This window comes from Somniosus microcephalus, chromosome 11 (assembly GCF_052327205.1).
Source record: "Somniosus microcephalus isolate GS21.2 chromosome 11, FLI_Smic_1.0, whole genome shotgun sequence".
Lineage (NCBI taxonomy): Eukaryota > Metazoa > Chordata > Chondrichthyes > Squaliformes > Somniosidae > Somniosus > Somniosus microcephalus.
The window spans coordinates 133,515,313-133,538,068 of NC_140997.1; the positions used below are offsets into that span (position 1 = coordinate 133,515,313).

The window sequence follows — 22,756 nt, forward strand, 5'->3', positions numbered from 1 at the left end:
GAGAGCGCAAGACTTCGGCAGCAGTTAAAGCAGCGGGAGTGGCTGGAGAGCGCAAGACTTCGGCAGTAGTTAAAGCTGCGGGAGCAGCTGGAGAGCGCAAGACTTCGGCAGTAGTTAAAGCAGCGGGAGCGGCTGGAGAGCGCGAGACTTCGGCAGTAGTTAAAGCAGCGGGAGCAGCTGGATACCGCGAGACTTCAGCATACGTAGTTAAAGCAGCGGGAGCGGCTGGATAGCGCAATATTTCGGCAGTAGTTAAAGCAGCGGGAGTGGCTGGAGAGCGCAAGACTTCGGCAGTAGTTAAAGCAGCGGGAGTGGCTGGAGAGCGCAAGACTTCGGCAGTAGTTAAAGCAGCGGGAGTGGCTGGAGAGCGCAAGACTTCGGCAGCAGTTAAAGCAGCGGGAGCGGCTGGAGAGCGCAAGACTTCGGCAGTAGTTAAAGCAGCGGGAGCAGCTGGAGAGCGCAAGACTTCGGCAGTAGTTAAAGCAGCGGGAGCGGCTGGAGAGCGCAAGACTTCGGCAGTAGTTAAAGCAGCGGGAGCGGCTGGAGAGCGCAAGACTTCGGCAGTAGTTAAAGCAGCGAGAGCAGCTGGATAGCGCAAGACTTCGGCAGTAGTTAAAGCAGCGGGAGCGGCTGGAGAGCGCAAGACTTCGGCAGTAGTTAAAGCAGCGGGAGCGGCTGGATACCGCGAGACTTCAGCATACGTAGTTAAAGCAGCGGGAGCGGCTGGATAGCGCAATATTTCGGCAGTAGTTAAAGCAGCGGGAGTGGCTGGAGAGCGCAAGACTTCGGCAGTAGTTAAAGCAGCGGGAGTGGCTGGAGAGCGCAAGACTTCGGCAGTAGTTAAAGCAGCGGGAGTGGCTGGAGAGCGCAAGACTTCGGCAGTAGTTAAAGCAGCGGGAGCGGCTGGAGAGCGCAAGACTTCGGCAGTAGTTAAAGCAGCGGGAGCGGCTGGAGAGCGCAAGACTTCGGCAGTAGTTAAAGCAGCGGGAGCGGCTGGAGAGCGCAAGACTTCGGCAGTAGTTAAAGCAGCGGGAGAGGCTGGAGAGCGCAAGAATTCGGAAGTAGTTAAAGCAGCGGGAGTGGCTGGAGAGCGCAAGAATTCGGAAGTAGTTAAAGCAGCGGGAGCGGCTGGAGAGCGCAAGACTTCAGCAGTAGTTAAAGCAGCAGGAGCGGCTGGAGAGCGCGAGACTTCGGCAGTAGTTAAAGCAGCGGGAGTGGCTGGAGAGCGCGAGACTTCGGCAGTAGTTAAAGCAGCGGGAGCGGCTGGAGAGCGCAAGACTTCGGCATACGTAGTTAAAGCAGCGGGAGCGGCTGGAGAGCGCGAGACTTCGGCAGTAGTTAAAGCAGCGGGAGCGGCTGGAGAGCGCGAGACTTCGGCAGTAGTTAAAGCAGTGGGAGCGGCTGGAGAGCGCGAGACTTCGGCAGTAGTTAAAGCAGCGGGAGTGGCTGGAGAGCGCGAGACTTCGGCAGTAGTTAAAGCAGCGGGAGTGGCTGGAGAGCGCGAGACTTTGGCAGTAGTTAAAGCAGCGGGAGCGGCTGGAGAGCGCGAGACTTCGGCAGTAGTTAAAGCAGCGGGAGCGGCTGGAGAGCGCGAGACTTCGGCAGTAGTTAAAGCAGTGGGAGCGGCTGGAGAGCGCGAGACTTCGGCAGTAGTTAAAGCAGCGGGAGCAGCTGGAGAGTGCAAGACTTCGGCAGTAGTTAAAGCAGCGGGAGCGGCTGGAGAGCGCAAGACTTCGGCAGTAGTTAAAGCAGCGGGAGCGGCTGGAGAGCGCAAGACTTCGGCAGTAGTTAAAGCAGCGGGAGTGGCTGGAGAGCGCAAGAATTCGGAAGTAGTTAAAGCAGCGGGAGTGGCTGGAGAGCGCAAGAATTCGGAAGTAGTTAAAGCAGCGGGTGCGGCTGGAGAGCGCAAGACTTCGGCAGTAGTTAAAGCAGCGGGAGCGGCTGGAGAGCGCAAGACTTCGGCAGCAGTTAAAGCAGCGGGAGCGGCTGGAGAGCGCAAGACTTCGGCAGTAGTTAAAGCAGCGGGAGCGGCTGGAGAGCGCAAGACTTCGGCAGTAGTTAAAGCAGCAGGAGTGGCTGGAGAGCGCAAGACTTCAGCAGTAGTTAAAGCAGCAGGAGCGGCTGGAGAGCGCGAGACTTCGGCAGTAGTTAAAGCAGCGGGAGTGGCTGGAGAGCGCGAGACTTCGGCAGTAGTTAAAGCAGCGGGAGCGGCTGGAGAGCGCAAGACTTCGGCATACGTAGTTAAAGCAGCGGGAGCGGCTGGAGAGCGCGAGACTTCGGCAGTAGTTAAAGCAGCGGGAGTGGCTGGAGAGCGCGAGACTTCGGCAGTAGTTAAAGCAGCGGGAGCGGCTGGAGAGCGCGAGACTTCGGCAGTAGTTAAAGCAGCGGGAGCGGCTGGAGAGCGCAAGACTTCGGCATACGTAGTTAAAGCAGCGGGAGCGGCTGGAGAGCGCGAGACTTCGGCAGTAGTTAAAGCAGCGGGAGTGGCTGGAGAGCGCGAGACTTCGGCAGTAGTTAAAGCAGCGGGAGCGGCTGGAGAGCGCGAGACTTCGGCAGTAGTTAAAGCAGCGGGAGCGGCTGGAGAGCGCGAGACTTCGGCAGTAGTTAAAGCAGTGGGAGCTACAATGGACCGGTGAATGTAAAGAAATAAAAAGTAATCGAAGTGTGGCGTCACCAGAAAGCAGGTAAGTGATTGGTTGGTGAGTATTTCTCTATTTCTCGCTTTTTCCAAACTTGGGCGGCTAAATTTAAGTGCCTTGGTGTAGATTAAAAGATATACGTGTTCCAAATTTTAAAACGAATGAATTAATTGAGATGGGAGACCAGGCAATGTGTTGTTGTTGTTGCATGTGGAAGATGGTGGACACCTTTGAGGTCCAAGGCGACCACATCTGCAGCAAATGTTGGCTGCTCGAGGAAGTTCGGCTCAGAGCTGGAGTCCGAGCTTCGGACACTGCGACACATTAGTGAGGGGAAGTGTTACCTGGACACAAAGTTCCAGGAGGCAGTCACACCCACTAGAGTAATTACTTCCAATTTGGCCCATGGTCAGGGACAGGAGGGAGTGACTACAAGCGAGGCAGGTAGTGGGTTCCAGGAGGTAGTGATGGAGGAGCCTCAGCCCTTGCCCTTGTCCAACAGGTACAAGATTCTTGCTCCCTGTGTGGACGAGGGCAGGGACTGCAGGGAGGATGAGCAAACTGACCACAGCACCGTGGTACAGGGGGCCATTCAAGTGGGGGGAGTAAAAAGAAATGTTGCAGTGATAGGGGACAGTATAGTTAGGGGGATACTGTTCTCTGCAGCCGAGAGCGCGAGTCCCGAAGGCTGTGTTGCCTGCCTGTTGCCAGGGTTAAGGACATCTCCTCTGGGCTGGAGAGAAACTTGGAGTGAGAGGGGAAGATCCAGTTGTCATGGTCCATGTAGGTACCAATGACATAGGTAGGACAAAGAGGTTCTGCTGAGGGAGTATGAGCAGCTAGGGGCTAAATTAAAAAGCAGAACCACAAAGGTAATAGCCTCTGGATTACTACCTGAGCCATGAGTGAATTTGCATAGGGTAAATAAGATCAGAGAAATGAACGAGTGGCTCAAAGACTGGTGTGGGAGAAATGGGTTTCGAGTTGTGGGGCACTGGCACCGGTACTGGGATAAGAGGGAGCTGTTCCATTTGGGCAGGCTTCACTTGAACCATGCTGGGGCTAGAGTCCTGGCAAATCGAATAACTAGGGCTGTAGAGAGGGCTTTAAACTAAATACGTAGTGGGGAGGAGGATCCAGGTGAGCGGGAATTTAAAAAGTCAATGAGAAATGAGAAAGTAATAGAGCAGGATAGAGATGGGGGAAATAATAACCAGAGTGTGACAGGAAGGGACAGAATGTTTAAAAATAAGAGTGCAACAGAAAATGGGGCCAAAACAAGGAGAATTGGTAAAAAGACAAAGTTAAAAGCTCTATACCTGAATGCACGCAGCATTCGTAACAAGATAGATGAGTTGACGGCACAAATAGATACAAATGGGTATGATCTGATCGCCATTACAGAGACGTGGTTGCAAGGTGACCAGGGCTGGGAACTGAATATTCCAGGGTATTTGACAATTCTGAAGGATAGACAGAAAGGAAAGGGAGGTGGGTGGCTTTGTTGGTAAAGGATGGGATCAGTGCAGTGGTGAGAAGTGATATTGGCTCAGAAGATCAAGATGTAGAATCGGTTTGGGTGGAGATAAAAAATAATAAGGGGAAAAAGTCTCTGGTGGGCGTAGTCTATAGGTCCCCGAACAGCAATACTGTTGGACAGAGTATAAATCAACAAATAATGGAGGCCTGTAAAAAAGTTACGGTAATAATCATGGGTGATTTTAATCTCCATATTGATTCGACAAATCAAAATGGCCATGGTAGCCTTGAGGAGGAGTTCATAGAGTGCATCCAGGATGGTTCCCTAAAACAGTATGTAATGGAACCAACCAGGGAGAGGGCTATCTTGGATCTGGTACTGTATAATGAGACAGAATTAATAAATGATCTCATATTAAAGGATCCTCTAGGAAAGAGTGATCATAGCATGGTTGAATTTCAAATTCAGTTGGAGGGTGAGAAAGTTGTATCTCAAACCAGTGTCCTGATCTTAAACAAAGGCAATTATGATGGCATGAGGGCAGAACTGGCTAAAGTGGACTGGAAAAACAAATTAAAGGGGAAGACAGTTGAAATGCAGTGGCGGACATTTAAAGAGATATTTCATAACTCTCAACAAAAATATATTCCAGTGAGAAAGAAAGATTTTAAGAGAAGGGAGCACCATCCGTGGCTAACTGAGGAAGTAAAGGATGGTATCAAATTGAAAACGAAGACATACAATGTTGCCAAGATTGGTGGGAGACCAGAGGATTGGGAAATTTTTAAAAACCAGCTAAGGAAGACTAAAAAAATAATGAGAGAGAAGATGAATTATGAGAGTAAACTGGCAAGAAATATTAAAACAGATAGTAAGAGCTTCTACAGGTATATAAAAAGGAAGAGGGTAGCTAAAGTAAACGTTGGTCCCTTAGAGGGTGAGACTGGGGAATTAATAATGGGGAACAGGGAAATGGCAGAGATTCTGAACAAATATTTTGTATCTGTCTTCACGGTAGAAGACACTAACAACATCCCAATAATGGTTAATAAAGGGGCCACAGGGAGGGGGGAACTAAAGACAATCACTATCACTAAGGAAATAGTACTTGGTAAAATAATGGGACTAAAAGACGACAAGTCCCCTGGACCAGATGGCCTGCATCCCAGGGTCTTAAAAGAAGTGGCTGCAGAGATAGTGGATGCATTGGTTGCAATATACCAAATTTCCCTGGGCTCTGGAGAGGTCCCAGCGGATTGGAAAACCGCAAATGTAACACCCCTATTTAAGAAAGGTGGGATACAGGAAACTATAGACCAGTTAGCCTAACATCTGTCATTGGGAAAATGCTGGAGTTCTTCATTAAGAAAGCAGTAGCAGGGCATTTGGAAGATCATAATGCTGTCAAGCAGAGTCAGCATGGTTTTATGAAAGGGAAATCATGTTTAACAAATTTGCTGGAGTTCTTTGAGGATGTAACGAGCAGGGTGGACAAGGGTGAACCAGTGTATTTGGATTTCCAGAAGGCATTCGATAAGGTGCCACATAAAAGGTTACTGCATAAGATAAGAGCTCACGGAATTGGGGGTAATATATTAGCATGGATAGAGAATTGGCTAACTAACAGAAAGCAGAGAGTTGAGATAAATGGGTCATTTTCTGGTTGGCAAACGGTAACTAGTGGGGTGCCACAAGGATCGGTGCTGGGGCCCCAACTATTTACAATCTACATTCATGACTTGGATTTGCAGACGACACTAAACTAGGAGGTGGGGTGGGCTCAGAGGAAGAGACCAGGAAGCTCCAGAGCGATTTGGACAGACTGGGCGATTGGGCGGATAAATGGCAGATGCACTATAATGTGGACAAGTGCGAAGTTATCCACCTTGGGTGCAGGAACGGGAGGGCAAATTATTATTTAAATGGCAATAGATTGGGAGAGGGGGAAGTACAGAGAGACCTGGGTGTTCTTGTACACCAGTCACTGAAGGCGAGCATGCAGGTGCAACAGGCGGTCAAGAAGGCAAACGGTATGCTGGCCTTCATAGCAAAAGGGTTAGAATACAGGAACAGGGATACCTTGCTGCAGCTGTACAGGGCACTGGTGAGACCACACCTCGAGTACTGTGTACAGTTTTGGTCGCCTCATCTGAGGAAGGATGTTCTTGCCATGGAGGGGGTGCAGCGGCGATTCACCAGGCTGATACCAGGAATGGCGGGAATGACCTATGAGGAGAGACTATGTAGTTTAGGGATGTACACACTGGAGTTTAGAAGATTGAGAGGGGACCTCATAGAAGTGTATAAAATTCTGACAGGTCTAGACAGACTGGATGCAGAAGGAATGTTTCCCTTGGCGGGTGAGAACAGAACTAGAGGACATAATTTAAGGATAAGGGCTAAACCATTTAGGACAGAGATGAGGGGGAATTTCTTCACTCAGAGAGTGGTGAACCTGTGGAACTCATTGCCACAGAGGGCAGTGTACGCCAGCTCATTAAATATATTTAAGAGGGAATTAGATATATTTCTACGGGCAAAAGGGGTTAAGGGTTACGGAGAGAAGGCGGGGACGGGATACTGAATTAAAGGATCAGCCATGATCTCATCGAATGGCGGAGCAGGCACGAAGGGCCGAATGGCCTACTCCTGCTCCTATCTTCTATGTATCTATGTATCTATGGATGAAGGAACCAAGTGTAATGAAGCCAAGTTTGCAGATGATACAAAGATGGGTTGGAAAGCAAGTTGTGCAAAAGACTCAAATAATCTGCAAAGGGATATAGATAGGCTAAGTAAGTGGGCAAACATTTGGCAGATGGAGTATAATGTGGGAAAGTGCGAGGTTATCCATTTTGGCAGGAAAAATAAAAAAGCAAACTATTATTTAAATGAAGAGAGATTACAAAATGCTACAGTTCAGAGGGACCTGGGGGTCCTTGTGCATGAAACACAAAAAGTTAGTATGCAGGTACAGCAAGTAATCAAAAAGGCAAATGGAATGTTGGCCTATATTTCAAGGGGGTTGGAGTATAAAAGTAGGGAAGCCCTGCTACAACTGTACAGGGTATTGGTGAGACCACACCTGGAGTACTGCGTACAGTTTTGGTCTCCTTATTTAAGGAAGGATATGGAAGCAGTTCAGAGATGATTCACTAGGTTAATTCCAGAGATGAGGAGGTTGACTTATGAGGAAAGGTTGAGCCGGCTGGGCCTATACTCATTGGAATTTAGAAGAATGAGAGGTCATCTTATCGAAACATATAAGATACTGAGGGGGCTCGACAAGGTAGATGCAGAGAGGATGTTTCCCCTCGTGGGGAAATCTAGAACTCGGGGGCACAGTCTCAGAATAAAGGGTCGCCCTTTTAGAACTGAGGTGAGGAGGAATTTCTTCTCTCAGAGGGTCGTAAATCTGTGGAATTCTCTGCCCCAGAGAGCTGTGGAGGCTGGGTCATTAAATACATTTAAGGTGGAGATAGACAAATATTTGCGAGTGAAGGGTTATGGGGAGTGGGCTGGGAAGTGGCTTTGAGCCCAAGTTCAGCCATGATCTTATTGAATGGCGGCGGTGTTCTTTGCCTCAGGGTCTCTTCTGATCCAATCTGGATCTCCTTCATTTCGAAAGCTACCTGTGAGAAGCTTGCTCGCTTTAGTGCCAAACACTTCTTTCCTCCTCTGCAGCTCAAGACTCCATCCATGATTTGACTACTGCTCATATACCATCGCAAGCTCTTCTAGAAGCTCTCATGAACTCCTGGACAGGATACAGGAAAACGCTGATAAGGGTTCCTCCCTCTCTCCCCATCAACATTTCCATTTTCAATTTACTGAATACTGCTAGGATCATTGCTCCTCTTAACTTTCCTCTCTTGTTCTTTCAAATATGCTATCTTATGCTTTTCCTCCTTCCTATTGATTTTTTTAGATCAAGATTTGTACAATTTTTTTCCCGTTCCGGTTTACCTTCCCTCCTGAAATGATGCTGGAACAGAATATCCCTACAGCAACTTACCCCAAGTAATCATGCAAACCTAGACGGTAAGCATTGGCCATTCTGGCCTTTGGGAGCATCACACCTGGGCCCAATGCTCAAAAATGCAAACTTTCAGCACTATTGACAGCGATCGAAAGTGGGAAGTCTGGCTGATCTTTTCTCCCTCCCTAACCTTTGAAGACTTGAGGCTAATTGCAACCCGTCCTGGTCCATATTGCTCAGTACCACACCATGCAATGCATTCACCCAGAGCAGGCAGGGGAACTTTTTGTTCTTTTTTAGTTTCTAACCTCCCTTGTTTCCTTAAGCCTTTTGAAAATTCAGTTTTTCATTTATAGAACTTTTAACTTTTCAAATCTTTATATAGAGAGAGGAAGGAGGGAGTTTTGTATTTTCCCTTTTACTTCCCTTCTTCCCCATCTCCAATTTTCAACCTTCTGACAATTGTTTTTACTGAAATCTGCAATACATTTTATTCTGCCTAGCTGCTACTTAAATCACAGCATCAAAAAGCTTGAAAATCACTGATGCTCGTGTTCCTCCCCCTCAAACAGGCTGCTAAATACACATCAAGTCGGAGCCCTTTGAGTCTTTCACTGTAACTAGCCATACCAAGAAACATCCTGCATTAGCTGCATAGAATGACTTTTGAAAGATTCCTTCAACTCCATTTTAATTCAGTGTAACCAACGGCCCCCATAATTATCGTCCTCCCTTTCCCCATCTGTTACACATTAATCTCTTCCTCTCCTGGTAATGAATCTGCACAAATTCCTGTTATTAATTTCCTTACTTTGATACACATTTTCATCCAAACTGACTCAGACCTCCCATTACCCAAAGTTAAATTTACACTTATACAAAAAAGAAAATACGGCAGATGCTGGAAAGCTGAAATAAAAACAGAAAATGCTGGAGATACTCAGCAGGTCAGGCAGCATCTGTGAAGAGAGAAACAGTTAACGTTTCAGGTCGATGGCCTTTCGTCAGAACTGGAAAAAAGCAGAAAATGGAACAGATTTGTAAGCAAGTGTAGGGGCTGGGAAATGGGGGAGGGGATGAAAGTACAAAAGGGAAGGTCTGTGATAGGATGGAAGGCAGGAGAGGTTAAGAGACATTAAGAGATATTCAAGGCAAAAGGCGATGGTAATGGAACAGGTTAAGAAACAAAGGATGGCTCTAGATGAAGTGTAAATTGTGCTGGCAGAATGAAAGACAGCTGCCATGTGGGAGAGAACAGAAGGCACAAACAAAAAGTGTGGATAAAAAAATATATATATGATATGGGCCAGGTTATGATCTGAAATTGTTGAACTCGATGTTGAGTCCAGAAGGCTGTAAAGTGCCTAATTGAAAGATGAGGTGCTGTTCCTCGAGCTTATGCTGAGCTTCCGTGGAACAGTGCAAGAGACCGAGGACGGTGAGGTCTGAGTGGGAGTGGAGTGGTGAATTAAAGTGACAGGCGACCGGAAGCTCAGGGTCCCCCTTACGGACTGAATGGAGGTGTTCTGCAAAGCGGTCACCGAATCTGCGTTTGGTCTCCCCAATGTAGAGGAGACCACATCATGAGCAGAGTGGACTGCCCTGGTAGACCCATCGTTTCAGCCTGTTCTTGCCCCACGGAACTTATCTCTTCCTACCTCGACTCTATTTTTTCTCCCCTTGTCCAGTCTCTTCCCACCTACATCCGCGACTCTTCCGACGCCCTCCGCCACTTTAACAATTTCCAGTTTCCTGGCCCCAACCGCCTCCTTTTCACTATGGACGTACAATCCCTCTACACCTCCATCCCCCACCAGGATGGCCTGAGGGCACTCCGCTTCTTCCTTGAACAGAGGCCCAACCAGTCCCCATCCACCACCACCCTCCTCCGCCTGGCTGAACTTGTTCTCACATTGAACACCTCCTTTGACTCCACTCATTTCCTCCAACTTAAAGGTGTTGCTATGGGAACCCACATGGGTCCTAGCTATGCCTGCCTTTTCATGGGATATGTGGAACACTCTTTGTTCCAGTCCTACTCGGGTCCCCTCCCTCACCTCTTTTTCCGGTACATTGATGACTGTATCGGTGCTGTTTCCTGCTCTCGCCCTGAACTAGATCATTTCATTCACTTTGCTCCCAATTTCCACCCTTCCCTCACCTTCACATGGTCCATCTCCGACTCTTCCCTTCCCTTCCTCGACTTCTCCGTCTCCATTTCTGGGGGTTGGTTATTGACAAACATTCACTACAAGCCCACTGACTCCCACAGCTACCTGGACTACACTTCCTCCCACACCGCCTCCTGTAAGGACTCTATTCCATTCTCCCAGTTTCTCCGTCTCCGCCGCATCTGCTCTGACGATGCCACCTTCCATACCAGTGCTTCCGACATGTCTTCCTTTTTCCTCAACCGAGGATTCCCCATTACAGTGGTTGACCTGGCCCTCGACCGTGTTCGTTCTATCTCCTGCACTTCTGCCCTCACCCCTGCCCCTCTCTCCTGGAACCACGATAGAGTTCGCCTTGTCCTCACCTTTCACCCCACCAGCCTCCACATTCAACGGATCATCCTCCGCCATTTCCGCCACCTCCAACGTGATCCCACCACCAAACACATCTTCCCCTCACCTCCCCTTTCAGCATTCCGTAGGGACAGCTCCCTCCCTGACACCCTAGTCCACTCCTCTATCACCCCCAACACCCCTTCCCCTTCGCCTGGCACCTTCCCAAGCGCAGGAGATGCAACACATGCCCTTATACCTCCCCCCTTCCCATTGTCCAGGGCCCCAAACACCCCTTCCAGGTGAAACAGCAATTTACTTGTAATTCTTGCAATTTAGTATACTGTATTCGCTGCTCACGATGTGGTCTCCTCTACATTGGGGAGACCAAATGCAGATCAAAATCAAATCAAATCAAATCAACTTTTATTGTCATTGTTAGTGCACAAGTGCAGTACAACGAAATGTAGGCTTGAGGCTCCCGAGAGTGTACATTTAGATGAAGACATTTAAACATTCAACATACATTTGGCTTGTAATACATTAACATAAACATAATAAAGTGCACTGGCAGATGTGCAGGCTTTAGAGTTTATTTGCGGAACACCTCCGTTCAGTCCGTAAGGGGGACCCTGAGCTTCCGGTCGCCTGTCACTTTAATTCACCACTCCACTCCCACTCAGACCTCACCGTCCTCGGTCTCTTGCATTGTTCCACGGAAGCTCAGCGTAAGCTCGAGGAACAGCACCTCATCTTTCAATTAGGCACTTTACAGCCTTCTGGACTCAACATAGAGTTCAACAATTTCAGATCATAACCTGGCCCATATCATAAATATATATTTTTTATCCACACTTTTTGTTTGTGCCTTTTCTTCTCCCCCACATGGCAGCTGTCTTTCATTCTGCCAGCACAATTTACACTTCATCTAGAGCCATCCTTTGTTTCTTAACCTGTCCCATTACCGTCTCCTTTTGCCTTGAATGTCTCTTAACTTCTCCTGCCTTCTATCCTATCATAGACCTTCCCTTTTGTTCTTTCATCCCCTCCCCCATTTCCCAGCCCCTAAACTTGTTTAAAAATCTGTTCCATTTCCTGCTTTTTTCCAGTTCTGACGAAAGGTCATCGACCTGAAACGTTAACTCTGTTTCTCTCTTCACAGATGCTGCCTGACCTGCTGAGTATCTCCAGCATTTTCTGTTTTTATTTTAAATTTACAATTGTCATTTTCAGAAGCTGTCGCTTTCTAGCTATTCCTCCCTCACTTTATTTCTTTCAAGCATTTCTAAGCTGGCTATGTGAAACATATCAGCCTTCTCATTCCACACACAACCTCAAGCACTGGCACACTGCTTCTTATACCCTTTAATGCTACTGGAAGATGGTTTTGTTTGTCAAATCACAACACTTCCTATTAATTACTACTTGGTTTTAGTTCCTCGATTGTTACTAGCAGAGAGTGCCCTAGAAAACCCAGCATTCGCCTCATATACAACCTTTCCATAATCCTCGCCTGGCTGATCCCGTGAATATGTGCCGGCCGTGGCCCATTGGGCAGCACTCTCGCCTCTGAGTCAGAAGGTTGTGGGTTCCAGCCCCACTCCAGAGACTTGAGCACAAAATCTAGGCTGACACTCCAGTCCAGGGTTCTTCGGCAGCACCTCCCAAACCCGCGACCACTTCCACCTAGAAGGACGAGGGCAGCAGGCGCATGGGAACACCACCACCTCCAAGTTCCCCTCCAAGTCACATACCGTCCTAACTTAGAAGTATATCGCCGATCCTTCATCGTCACTGGGTCAAAATTCTGGAACTCCCTCCCTAACAGCACTGTGGGAGTACCTTCACCACACAGTGGTTCAAGAAGGCGGCTCACCACCACCTTATCAAGGGCAATTAGGGATGGGCAATAAATGCTGGCCTTGCCAGCGGCGCCCACATCCCATAAGCGAATTTTTAAAAAAGTACTGAAGGAGCGCTAAGCTGTCGGCAGTGCCGTCTTTCTGATGAGACGTTAAACTGGGGCCCAGTCTGCCCTCAAAGGTGGATATAAAGATCCCACAGCACTATTTCAAAGAGGAGCAGGGGAGTTCTTCCCAATATTTATCCCTCAATCAACAGCACTAAAAACAGATGATCTGGTCATTGTCACAATGCGGTTTGTGGGAGCTTGCTGTGCGCAGATTAGCTACTGTGTTTCCTATGTTACAACAGTGATTACTCTTCAAAAGTAAAGTGCTTTGGGCTCTCTCTGTTATATCTCTCTTATAAAATTAATAACAGTCAGAGTAAATGCTGCCAATAACCTCTCAAAAAGCAAGAGTTTGTTTGTTTTGGCCAATGTTAGGGCAAAGAATCTCTCTGAGAAGTTGCCCCAGGCTCCCCAGGAACTGTTGAGCAAGGTTGCAGGAATTAAATCATTGTTCAATAACTTCACACATTCAACATTCTGTATTCTCACATACCAGAATAGAGAAAGACTTGCATTTATATAGCGCCTTTCACGACCACCAGACATCCCATAGTGCTTTACAGCCAATGAAGTACCATTGAAGTGTAGTCACTGTTGTAATGTAAGAAACCAAGAGAGAAACAAAGAGAGTCTTACACCAGTTCTTCATGTGACAAACAGATAACCTCTGCTCTCCTGAATGATGTATAAATTACGGGAAAATAAGAATGGTCAGAATAGAACTAAGAATCCTCTAAGCATTCGGCTCCTTCCTTTTTTTCCTTTGGTCTCCCACCCCATTCCCCCGGCAAAGAGGGCAACACCCTGTTCCCTCTCGCCATGCCGAACATCTGGTTGAAAGGCCGAGTGGGCCATCTGCCCCTCACACCATGCACCGTACCCTGGCTGATAAAGGGGGTCACTAGGAGGTGTGGAAAAGTGACTAGGTCTACACTCCCTGCAGAGAAGCTTCAACCTCCACTCAGACTGAAATCTAGAACATGGGACTCATAGAATGATACAGCACAGAAGGAGGCCATTCGGCCCATCATGTCTGTGTCGGCTCTTTGAAAGAGCTATCCAATTAGTCCCACTCCACTGCTCTTTCCCCATAGCCCTGCAAATTTTTCCTTTTCAAGTATTTATCCAATTTCCTCTCAAAGTTACTATTGAATCTGCTTCTACCACCCTTTCAGGCAGTGCATTCCAGATCATAACAACTCGCTGTGTAAAAAAATTCTCCTAATCTCCCCTCTGGTTCTTTTGCCAATTACCTTACACCTGTGTCCTCTGGTTACCGACCCTTCTGCCAGTGGAAACAATTTTTCCTTATTTACTCTATCAAAACCCTTCATAATCTTGAACACCTCTATTAAATCTCCCCTTAACCTTCTCTGCTCTAAAGGATCACTGGCTAAAAGCCCACATCTTACCACAGCACATTGGCCCATTAAAATAACACACCATTATGCTGCTGGTTCACTATAGAACTTACAATTTTAAGAACAAGTCTTGTAGCTGAGCCTCACTCGACAGCTCTGTGCCAGGGTCCTGCCACGTTCACACCCCTGCTTGGCAGCTTCATTCATCAGGCCTCCTCTGTGGGAAGGCACACAACTCACAGGCATGGAAGCTCCAGCTTGCTCCTTTACAGGCCAGCTGAAACACAGCTTCACCGTAGTAACAGAATCATACATTGTGCATTACATGGTGTAATGCTAGATGATAGAGATTGATTGCTATGATTAGTCAACAACAGGATTATCGCTGTATCGAGCGACTACCAGGAAGGTAGAAGGCAAACTAGAGGGACCTTGGTCTAGTTTCGTCTAGCAATTCCTATGTTCTTATGCTCTTGTCCGTATAAAACAGCGCATCGTCTGGTTCACTCTGAGCAAAGTCACAGGCAACCTGCCAATGGTACTACAAATTGAAGTGAGTCTGCAAGGCAGGTAGTTCTGGGATGCAACTGTCCACCCTCTGTGTGGGAGACAAGTCCAGAACACCAGCACAATACAGCTTCGGATGAACATGTGGACTCACTGATGTCCAAAGCAGGCAGCGTTTCTGTTTAAAATCTGTATTCGCGAGACGGAGAGGGGCAGGTGGGGTGTAAGTTCTCATGGAGCAACTTTGTTTTACAACAGGGGACAGGGATCGGGGCGAGTGCCAAATGGTGGGGAGTGTCACTTTAGAATTGAAAGGTCACTGACACCTAGGCGGCGCAGTGGGTCAGCACACACAGACAGGACACAGACTCAGTCTGCCTCGCCGCTGAGGTCCTGTCTCAGCTGTGTCCGTAAGGAGAGGTGCTGAAGAGGGCAACCACCTCTGTCTGAACCTGCTACCTGCTCCTGGATGGAGGATGTGTTTGGGTTTAAGGGGAAGGGGGAAAGATTGTGTGAGGGGAAAGGGGAGGATTGTGCTCTCTCAAAGGGAAACAAGCTGACCCGAAGGGCAGGCTCTGATGACTATCTTCATGCACAATATACAATAGTAGATTACTTACAGCTAGAGCCATCAGGAATGGATGCCAAGAAAATAGACCTAGAACAAAAAAATAAAGTGAAATCATCAGCTGTTCTTTCAGGTACCTCAGGTACAGTCCAATGACATCTTCATCACAACACTGAGTCACAAGCACTTTCAGAGAATCACAGAATCTTACAGCACAGAAGGAGGCCATTAGACCCATCATACCTGTGCCGGTTCTTCCCAGGAGGACAATGTAGGAAGTTTTTCATTTCATTTTTTCCTCTCCTCTCCTCTCCTGAAGGCACTGGCTTCCGCTGGGTTACGGAACCTTTCAAACCTCTCGGGAGGCAGAAGTTCCAGATGCTCATTCTAGCTCAAATTATCTCGGCAACCCGCTCAGAACACTGGCTGGATGGAATCACCCTCGCTCCCATCTGGCAATTCACCCTCGGCATCAGAAGCTACTCGGGTTCCATATTCAGGGAATTGCCAAAACAAGGAACACCTTTTGGCCTTAGCAGTTCCAGAAATGACCTCTCACTCATTCTTATCCTCCTCCACACACGAATGTGGATTCCATTATGTAGATAGCAAAAAGATTTGATCTATAGTTAGCCTGAGCACCCCAGGGCTGGGGGAAAATAAGGAGTAAAAATCCTAGCTGATCACCATCTAGCAAGCCTCGCTTAAATTACATGTCGGCATTGAACTCAACTATGGTACCCCCATGGCCAAATAGCTCGTCAACACTCGCCATCAAGGCTCACACCTGGATAATGGCCAAGGTATCGGAGCAGATGCAACAAATCGGAAAAACTAAGAGAAAGGGCTGGAGGAGGATGGGAAGAAAGGAAATCCAAGTAGATGTGGGAGCTTGTAATAGAAATGTATCTGTATTGAGCTCACTGCCAGAGATGGAGAGTGGAAACTTCAGAAAGGGAAGAGATGAACCATGTAATAGGTGAGGGATGGGTGGAAATGGGAAGCATGATCGATCAACTTTTCCAAATAGGAGTGGGAACAGGATAAGCACCAGCACAATCACAATGTAAGAGAAAGATATCTTGAAGCGGGCCCGAGAGAGATTGGAATAAACATACTGTACTGAGTCAGAGCGCGGCCATATGTGAAAGATGCTGGAGTGGCGAAGGGGCTAGGTGTTGAATTCTTCATGTTTTTCAATCGATAAGTCATGGAATAAGACTGAGTCTATGGCTGGGTAGGTCTAAAGTAGAGCCCGTGGGCTACTTGCAGTCCAGGCCGCAAACCCTAGCACTCCGACTCATACAGCATAGGCCAGAGCTGTCCAAGCTTTTGTCTTCATGTGCTGCATAGGTGTGTGCAGCATGGAGTATCAGGATTACATATAAAGATTAAATCTATGTCCCCATTAATGTGCAGATATCTCAAGTGGCCGATGCTAACAGATCTTGGCCTTGTAATATTTGGATTTATCCACCAATGAGACAGCAGCATTGAAAACAGCCCTTTCCAAACCTCCAGGCCCATGAAACTCAAGCAGGACAAACCTGCACAAATAAGGCTAGGTTTCCTGGACTTAGAAGGCTGGAGACTAAAGTTTGGGTAATCGTTGTAAAGACAATTCAGTTTCTATGCATCCTGCATGCTTGTAGGAACAGCAGGCAATTAGGAAGGCAAAAAGTATGTTAGCCTTATTGCAAGGGGGTTGGCGTGTAAGAGTAAGGAAGTCTTGCTGCAATTATATAGAGCTTCAGTGAGACCACAACTGGAGCAGTGTGTACAATTTTGGTCTCCTTATCTAAGGAAGGATATATTTGCCTTAGAGGGGAATGCAACAAAGGTTGACTAAATTGATTCCTGGGATGAGAGAGTTGTCCTATGAGGAGAGATTGAGTAGATTGGGCCTGTACTCGCTGGAGTTTAGAAGAATGAGAGGTGATCTCATTGACACAATACACCAGGAGCCCTGCCCCCGTGATGACACAATACACCAGGAGCCCCGCCCCCGTGATGACACAATACACCAGGAGCCCCGCCCCCGTGATGACACAATACACCAGGAGCCCCGCCCCCGTGATGACACAATGCACCAGGAGCCCCGCCCCTGTGCTGACACAATACACCGGGAGCCCTGCCCCCGTGATGACACAATACACCAGGAGCCCCTCCCCCGTGATGACACAATACACCAGGAGCCCCGCCCCCATGATGACACAATACACCAGGAGCCCCGCCCCCGTGATGACACAATACACCAGGAGCCCCGCCCCTGTGATGACACAATACACCAGGAGCCCCGCCCCCGTGATGACACAATACACCAGGAGCCCCACCCCCGTGATGACACAATACACCGGGAGCCCCGCCCCTGTGATGACACAATACACCTGGAGCCCCGCCCCCATAATGACATACACCTGGAGCCCCGCCCCTGTGATGGCACAATACACCGGGAGCCCCGCCCCTGTGATGACACAATACACCAGGAGCCCCTCCCCTGTGATGACACAATACACCTGGAGCCCCACCTGTTGAGTCTGAGTGTCCCAGATATGCTTATTCTAAATCACTGGACACAGACAACAAGAATAACTTAAACAAATCTTTACTAATCGAAGGTCAGGGCTGAACTGCTTAGCAAATTACTACACAGAGTTTATATACCGGTGTGGTCACCACCGGTACTACAATATACAGTAGCCAAGAGAAAGTAGTCCATCTCTTAAGGTAGTCTCTTAAGGTGGTACAGGTTACATACACCACAATTCCTCCCTTTTTAGCTTAACAGTGTATATCCCAATTTAAACATAACATGGATAACATATATACAACTTCATGCAAAACTGTTCAAAGATTCAGTCTCTGAGGAGGCCTCCTGATCCGAGTTGGATAACGCCTTTCAGGGGTCTCTGATTCTCGTTGCTGGGGTGACTCATCTAGTTGATCTCTTATGGATTGGACATCATCAGGTACATTGGCGTCTGAGGTAGATGCTTCAGGTTCACTAACTTCTTCCACTGGTGTCTCTGTCGTAGTCATGGGTTCGACCCTTGTTCTCGATTCTACAAGTTGGTCAGCATGACGTCGTATTACGTTTTCACCAATATCCACCGTGTACATCAGGGGTCCTTGTCTGGCACGAATTGTTCCAGATTGCCATTTCTCATTCTTATAGTCCCGGGCTAACACTGGTTGTCCTATTTCGAAACTCCGAGTGGTCTTGTTATTTATATGCTGGAACTGTTTGTTTTCGACTTCCCTCCGCACATTTGGTTTTAACAAGTCCAACCTGGACCGCAACCTCCTGTTATAGAACATCATGGCAGGGCTTTGATTTGTCACTGCATGAGTGGCGTTTCGATATGCCATTAGGAAATTGTCCACCTTGTGTTGTAGTGGAATCTGGTCTTCGCTCATGGCCTTTATCGCCTTTTTGAACGTTTGTACAAATCTCTCGGCCAACCCATTTGTAGCCGGATGATATGGGGCAGAGGTATAATGTTTCACCCCATTCTTCATCATGAATTTCTGGAATTCTTCTGACACGAACTGCGGTCCGTTGTCTGAACATATTTGTTCTGGCAATCCATTTCTTGCGAATATCGTTCTTAGAACTGCGATCGTCTTTTCCGAGGTAGTGGTCGCCATCTTAATCACTTCTGGCCATTTAGAATGTGCGTCTACCGCAATTAAAAACATGGAGTCCATGAATGGACCTGCGAAGTCAATATGTACACGTTGCCATGGGGTTGAAGGCCATTCCCATGGATGCAGCGGTGCAATTGGAGGTGCATTTTGAACTTTTTGGCACCCTGAGCAGCTTTTAGTCAGATCCTCTATTTGTTGGTCGATACCTGGCCACCACACATAAGCCCTAGCAAGGCTTTTCATCTTGACTCCCCCCAGATGACCTTCATGCAGTTCCTTTAGAACTCTCTCCCTTAATTTAGGAGGAATAATCACCCTTGTTCCATACATCAATGTTCCTTGACAGACGGACAGCTGTTCTCGTCTGGCTGAGAATGCCGGTAACAGTGGTTCACCATGAGCTGGCCATCCCTTCACTGTCGATTCGTAGACCCGAGACAGTGTCGGGTCGTTCCTGGTTTCTCTCTCAATACTTGCATTGGTGACTGGTAAACATTCGATGATGGTCGAGTGAAATAACTCAACAGGGTCAACTGTCGGTGCCTCTTCCGCTGTAGGTAGTGGCAGGCGCGACAGCCCATCAGCATTACCATGTTGCTTTGTACCTTTGAATTCGATCTGATATTGATGTGCCCCTAGGAAAAGGGACCATCTCTGGAGCCTCTGCGCTGTCATCACCGAAACACCCTTCTTAGGGTTAAAAATGGAAACCAACGGCTGGTGATCTGTCAGCAGTGTAAACTTTTGCCCTTGCAGGTAATGATTAAATTTTTTTTACTCCCCACACAAGGCTGAGAGCCTCCCTATCTATCTGAGCATAGTTGCGCTCAGCGGAGGTCAATGATCTGGATGCGAACGCGACTGGTCTTTCCAAGCCATTTGGCAACTTATGTGAGAGCACTGCCCCAATACCATATGGAGAAGCATCACAAGCTAAACGAATAGGCAGCGTTGGGTTAAAGTGAGCCAACACTTCCTTAGAGGTGATCAATGCCTTGCTTTTGTGAAAGGCCCGCTTACAGTCCTCGCTCCACTTCCATGGCACTCCCTTCTGCAAAAGAGCGTTCAGCGGGTGTAGCACTGTGGATAAATTTGGCAGAAACTTATGGTAATAGTTAATCAACCCTAGGAACGACCTCAACTGAGATACATTTTCCGGGTGCGGGAGCTTTCACAACAGCTTCAATCTTGTCAGGTGACTTGTGAAGCCCCTCCTGGTCAATGACGTGACCACAGTACGAGATTTGCTTCTGAAAGAACTCACATTTCTGGCGATTAACTCAAAGTCCATATTCTTTCAATCTGGTGAGCACCTGTTCCAAATTTGTAAGGTGTTCCTCATCATCATCTCCTGTAATCAGAATGTCGTCCAGGTAACATTGTGTGCCTGGAATTCCCTGTAATACCTGCTCCATGGCCCTTTGCCAAATCGCTGGAGCCGACGCCACTCCAAAAACCAGTCTATTATACCGATATAAGCCCTTATGCGTATTGATCGTGAGATATTGGCGTGACGCTTCATCAACTTCCATCTGTAAGTACGCCTGCGCCAGGTCTATCTTGGTGAAGTGTTTCCCGCCAGACAACGAAGCGAAGATATCCTCAATCCGTGGAAGCGGATATTGCACCGTGTGAAGCACCGGATTAACAGTGATCTTGAAATCGCCACAGATGCGAACCTTCCCCGGTTCCCCCGGCTTGTTACTCGATGAACGCTTCATGACGGGAACAATGGGCGTAGCCCATTCACTCCAGTCCACCTTTGACAGTACTCCGGAACGTTCTAGTCCCTCCAGCTCAGCTTCCACAGCAGGTCGTATCGCATAAGATACCAGTCTAGCTTTGAAAAATTTCGGGTTTGCATGTTCTTCAACCTTGATGTTTGCCGTAATTCCTTTCAGTGTTCCCAGTCCCTGCTGGAACACCTCTTTAGCATCGTCCAATATTCTGGACAGTCGTTTAGGTTTGACATCGTCCTTTTTACCGGAATCTACAGTTAGTGCTTTTAAGGAATGCCAGTCCATATTTATTCTCCTGATCCATTCCCGTCCCAGTAGTGGTGGACCTCCCTCAGGTAACACATATAAGTCCATTCCTCGGCTTTCTTTACCCTTGTGGACCACCTTTACCTTTATCTTTCCGATGGGGTATACTCTTTGCCCCGTGTATGTTTTCAATACAATCTCCGTATCCCTTAGGGGAATGTGTGGAAATAACCTTTTGTAATCTTGCTTATTCATGACCGTCAATGCCGATCCAGTGTCCAATTCCATCTTCACTTGGACTCCTGCTATCTGAAGTGTGACCCAGATAGTTTGGTGGTCTGCTGTGTTACCCACATTATGTATTCTTAGACATACAGTTCCTTACTGCTGGAGTCTGAATCCGTCTTCTGTTCATCCGAACTGTTCTCTGTCACCTTGTGTACCTTTTTGCACTTTTCCTGCGGTGACTTTTTGTTGCTGGTCTTCTTTCCTGACCGGCATACTTTAGCTATGTGACCTAGCCTGCCACATTTTCTGCATTCCTGATTTTTGAACCAGCACTGGTTCTGATCGTGCGTTGTCCTTCCGCAACGATAACACTTTACTGCACCCAATGCCATTCGATTGGTGCTGAGTTCCGATGACCTTAGCTGCATTTCCGCAGTGCCTCTTGCTGCGGCCTCATGCGATGCTGCAATGGTGACAGCTTTATCAAGCGTAAGGTCCTTTTCCTCTAGCAGTCGCTTTTGAGTTCCTTCTTTTAGTAATCCACACACAAATTTATCTCTCAGAGCGTCTGCTAGTCCTGTACCAAACTGACAGTACTTTGATCGCTTGCGCAATTCAATTAAGAATTCAGCGTTGCTTTCCTCTTTCAGCTGCGTTCTTCTGTAAAATTTAAATCGTTCTGCTATCAGCAGCGGCGTGGGGTTTAAATGTTCTTGCAGGATAGTAACAATATTCGCGAAAGTCTGATCCGCCGGTTTATCTGGTGTTACAAGGTGCTTCAATAACCCGTACGTCTTCGCACCCATTGAGTTTAATAAGGTTATTGCTTTCTTATCATCTGGTACCTCATTTGCTGTACAATAAACTCCAATGCGTTCTACATACGTGGCCCAATCTTCAACATCGCTATCAAAAGCAGTGATGTTACCGTGTTTAGGCATCCTTGAGAGTTTCTTTAAATATTTTATTTTCCCAAAATGGCGGCTTCCCGCGCTTGTCTTCTTCCCCCGCTTACTAAAATGGCGGCTTCCCGCGCTTGGCGGCTTTTCCCGCGCTTGTCTTCTTCCCCCGCCGACTACAATGGCGGCTTCCCGCGCTGGTCTTCTTCCCCCGCTGGCTACAATGGCGATTACCGCGCTGTTGCCGTTCTCGCCTCCCAGCGGTTCTTAATTTCCCCGACGCTGCTTTTGTTCCCCCGTGGTTCTCGTGGGCATTAACGCTTCCCTTGTTGCTGCGCCTCTCAGCCCCGCTTGCAGCCCGGCCCTTTACACCGGCTGCGGTCGAGTTCTCCGCCCTTTTTCCTCCGGTTTCCCTCCCCTTCTCCACTGACAACGCGGCCGACTTTCTGCCCGTGTCGCTAGATCGGCTTACCCACCACCGTGGTAGAAGGATGATCACTGCCTGTCGCTGATGGAGGACTTCGTGGTCAGTAATTTCAACCCGGGTTCTCGATGCCTCCCGTGCGATGCGGTGCTCAGCAGGCTGATGAGGGCGGATGCCTCTTCTCGACGCCCGTTCTGAGGACGAAGCTGCCTTGGATGCAAAACTGCCGCAGGGTAAGATCGGACTCGTCGCCACTGTTGAGTCTGAGTGTCCCAGATATGCTTATTCTAAATCACTGGACACAGACAACAAGAATAACTTAAACAGGTCTTTACTAATCGAAGGTCAGGGCTGAACTGCTTAGCAAATTACTACACAGAGTTTATATACCGGTGTGGTCACCACCGGTACTACAATATACAGTAGTCAAGAGAAAGTAGTCCATCTCTTAAGGTAGTCTCTTAAGGTGGTACAGGTTACATACACCACACCACCCCTGTGATGACACAATACACCTGGAGCCCCGCCCCTGTGATGACACAACACACCAGGAGCCCCACCC

The 22,756-nt window shown here is 48.0% G+C and overlaps 1 protein-coding gene across 5 annotated transcripts in view; it reads right to left on the reverse strand.

The window, feature by feature from the left end:
* Positions 1-22,756, reverse strand: part of cyb561d2 (cytochrome b561 family, member D2) — a 45,756-nt gene that overhangs the window by 21,605 nt on the left and 1,395 nt on the right. For 2 of the 5 annotated variants that reach the window (XM_086001279.1, XM_086001278.1), the window contains exons 2-3: positions 15,063-15,100; positions 14,049-14,223 (exon numbers count right to left, since the gene is read on the reverse strand). Coding sequence is in view for 3 of the 5 variants with exons in the window: in XM_086001275.1 (XP_085857401.1) it covers positions 15,063-15,100 (38 nt within the window). In the remaining 2 variants the exon portion in view is untranslated. Of the gene's footprint in view, positions 1-14,048; positions 14,224-15,062; positions 15,101-15,253; positions 16,976-22,756 lie in introns of those variants that run through there. The other 3 variants (XM_086001275.1, XM_086001274.1, XM_086001276.1) reach the window with 2 other exon arrangements.